Source organism: Arachis duranensis, chromosome 9 (assembly GCF_000817695.3).
Source record: "Arachis duranensis cultivar V14167 chromosome 9, aradu.V14167.gnm2.J7QH, whole genome shotgun sequence".
NCBI classification, from domain to species: domain Eukaryota; kingdom Viridiplantae; phylum Streptophyta; class Magnoliopsida; order Fabales; family Fabaceae; genus Arachis; species Arachis duranensis.
Genome location: NC_029780.3, coordinates 61,194,037 through 61,197,510, shown reverse-complemented (window position 1 = coordinate 61,197,510; position 3,474 = coordinate 61,194,037). Strand labels below are relative to the sequence as shown.

Below are 3,474 nucleotides of genomic sequence, written 5' to 3'. Positions count from 1 at the left end.
GTCTTTTTATAATTATTAATGAGAGTATTTTTGTATATATAATAATATAATAATTTTAAAATATAAATAAAAAATAAATATTGATGTAGATAAATATAGCTCACGTGATAAATTTTTATTTGTCCACCTTTTATATCGTATCGGTACATAGGTGGAAACTTAGGTGCAGTCGACTTCACGTAAAGTTGATAACTGAGAGCCGTTAGATAATTTGACTGAATTTTTATCCAACGACTCTCAACTATCAACTTCACGTAAAGTCGACTACACCCGAATTTTCACCCGATATATATAAATTAGTAATCGTACGGAAGCAGTCCCCATTTTATAAACAAAGTACTCAACAAAAAAAAAAAACTTACAAAGTAACGCAAATTGCAAGTATTTATATCATGAACTCCAAACAGGTACTTTCTATCTTCAACAGAAGCTATCTTTTATTTTATTTTTTTTATATTTTTTTCTCGAGACATTTGTAAAAGAGAAATGGTATAACTATATACAATATAATATACAATTTTTACATTTTTTACTTTTAATATTAATATTAGAAGTGATGATTAATAGAAATTAGAAGGAAATAAAAAGTTACAATGCAAACTTCGTCTTTTCTCTATATGACAAACTTTTAAATAAAACTGATTTAAGACGAATTAGTGTCTGACTTGCAGATTGAAAAATACATTTGCCACCAAGAATATTAAACTAGTCATTTCTAAGGCTCAAGTTTACGTAGAGTGTGCCGCCATGTCATTATTGTCATTCAAGTTCACTTCTTCAAACTGATGAATTTCATCATGTGAAGCATCAGGATTCTCTTGCAAGTTGAGAGCAAATTCAAGGTTCCACAACAAGTCATTCATGGAGGGACGATCGAGTCCACAATCGGACAAACACTTCTCGGCAGTATCGGCGAACTTGTTCAAGCTCTCCGGGTTGATCTTCCCTTTCAGACAAGGATCAATGATGTTCTCCAATATTCCTTTTCTCTTGCACTGAAGAGCCCAATCCGAAAGGCTAACTTGATCTTTTGGAAGGTTTGGATTCAATGCGGGCCGAGCACACAACACCTCGAACAGAACCACCCCGAACGAGTACACGTCAGACTTTTCAGTCAACTGTTGCCTCCTAAAGTATTCTGGATCCAAATATCCAAAACTACCCTTCACCACGGTGGTAACATGGCCTTGATTCATGTTTGGACCGGTTTTTGACAAACCGAAATCCGAGACCTTGGCAACCCAATTCTCATCAAGAAGGATGTTAGTTGTTTTCACATCTCTATGGATGATTGTGTATTTGGCCCCAGTGTGAAGGTAATGAAGCCCTCTTGCGGCTCCAATGCATATTTCCAACCTTTGCTTCCATGTTAGAGTCTCCAATGGTTTGTTTCCCTTGTAAAGATGTTCCCTTAAGGTGCCAAGAGCCATGTAGTCATAAACAAGGCACATCTCATCACCTTCCTCACAGAATCCGATCAAGGAAACCAAATGCTTGTGCCTTAACTTGGAAAGCATTTCTATCTCTGTTTGAAATTCATTCACTCCTTGTTCTGATTGCGGGTTTGATCTCTTGATTGCTACTTTGAACCCATTGTCGATGACGCCCTTGTAAACTTTGCCAAACCCTCCAACGCCAATAACATTCGACTCGTCGAAATTTTTCGTTGCCTGCTTCATCTCTTGTAATGAGAAGTACCGGCAGAGTCCCTGAGTCATGGCTGACAAGTGGTTGCTACCACTGCCGTTACTCTTCCCTGACACCGTGGATTTGGTCCCATTGGTGTGCGTGTTCGCATAAACGGGCAACCAGCTTGAAGTGTTGGAGTAAGAAGCTGGAGCCTTCTTTTTGTTCTTATGAGCAAATATGAGAATTGCAGCGACCACGGCAAAACCAGCACCCCCTGCAGCTCCACCTATGACGATGTGTTTCTTAATGGTAGCGGAAATGCTGTCGTCGTCTTCTGCAAAGCTCCTTTCCTTTTCCTCGTGCTCTTCCAGCATTGCCGAAGGCAGAGGATTAGGACCGGACAAGTCTGTGTCATTGACCTTGAAAATCTCAACCCCGTTAAGCAATGCATCGTAATACGAAGGCTTTTGCTCAACCGAAGGGTGAAGTGCAAGCCAAAGGTTATTGCTAAAGCCTTTATTTCCTTGGGTATACACCACGAAGTCTTTATAAGTTGGAACCCCTTTTCCACCTGACACCGCAATCACATCAAACACATTTGTAACCGTTTGGTTGTTGAGAAAGATCTGGAAGACGAGCTCATTCACTTTGGAATAGTAGTAATCACAAAAATGCAACCTAACAAGGTACATGGAATTAGGATCCACGCTAAAAACCCATGTGAGATTGTAGTGAAGGTTGACATCCTTATCCTCCCCCATGGATCTTGACGTTGAGTAAACACTAGGAGGAGCTACATATTGCGGCATGGATTGATAATTGATCATGACATCTTTGGCAGCTTGGATCGTGACGCCGGTTGCCGCACCGAAGAGATATGGTGTGTCGTCGTACCACATCCGGCTTAGACCGGAATCTTGCGTTGCCGATATGAATTGCCCGCCGACGTTTAATCTAAACATGGTCTGAGAATGCATAGCTTTTAAATCGACAGATTGTTCAACAAAGCCTACCATTGCAGCTGTATCAAACAAGTCGGGCATCTGGATTAGTTGAATTCCGTTGACGAAGGCGAAAGCGCCGTCGTGATTCTCCGATGGCTTGAAGGTGAGGGTGAGGGAGTCAGAATTGAGAGGTGCCAAGGAATACTCTCTGTCAATGTAGGCCTGACTGAGAGCCTGACACGTGATTGATGCACTGAAATTTGTTAAAAGAACAACGCCGTTGGCGGTTACGGAGAAATATGAATTGGAAGGGTCGAAATTAGAGTAAAGAGCGGGGTAGAAATGGAGCCTGAGCCAGTAACGCTTGTCCGGTTGAACGGAGAATTTGTAGGTGGCTTCTGATGGGAAGATTCTTGCTGTCATGTAAGGAACCACGGAGAGAAGCGAAGGGTCTTGGAAGGAAGCTTTTGAAATGACCGATTTGTCCCCTGATACGTACTTGTTGTCTGGTTCCCATTGTCTTCCGTCTGCATCTTTGCCACCGCCTTCTTCCAAACCGCATCCCAAGATCAGTGACTCTGCCTTGTTTGGTTGTGATGAACCATGAATTGCGTTCAACAATACCGTTATACAAACAAGGCACAAGAATGGGAATAGCTTATTGGTTCTGGGGATATTATTCATGATAAAAAGAGAGAGAGAGAGAGAGAGAGAGAGAGAGAGAGAGAGGAAAACTAACGTGGCATGAGGTATTTGGGTTAATTTTTTTTTTGTCCTGTACGCCAAGGTAAAAAATGAAGTGGGAGTAGTTTAAGTGTTTATCAAGGGGCTACCTAAGTAAGTCACTCATACATAGAGGCTTAGAAAACTATAGATGTAGCTACCTGGGTTGGAGAGGCCA

The 3,474-nt window shown here is 41.2% G+C and overlaps 1 protein-coding gene across 1 annotated transcript; it reads right to left on the bottom strand.

The window, feature by feature from the left end:
• Positions 1–728: 728 nt before the first annotated feature.
• LOC107465767 (receptor-like protein kinase ANXUR2) lies at positions 729–3,257 on the bottom strand. The gene has a single exon (XM_016084739.3). The coding sequence runs from the start codon at positions 3,255–3,257 to the stop codon at positions 729–731; it is 2,529 nt and encodes an 842-aa protein (XP_015940225.1).
• Positions 3,258–3,474: the final 217 nt, after the last annotated feature.

Excerpts from the sequence above, each read along its gene's own strand:
- LOC107465767 (XM_016084739.3), bottom strand. The coding sequence starts at position 3,257 with ATGAATAATATCCCCAGAACCAATAAGCTATTCCCATTCTTGTGCCTT.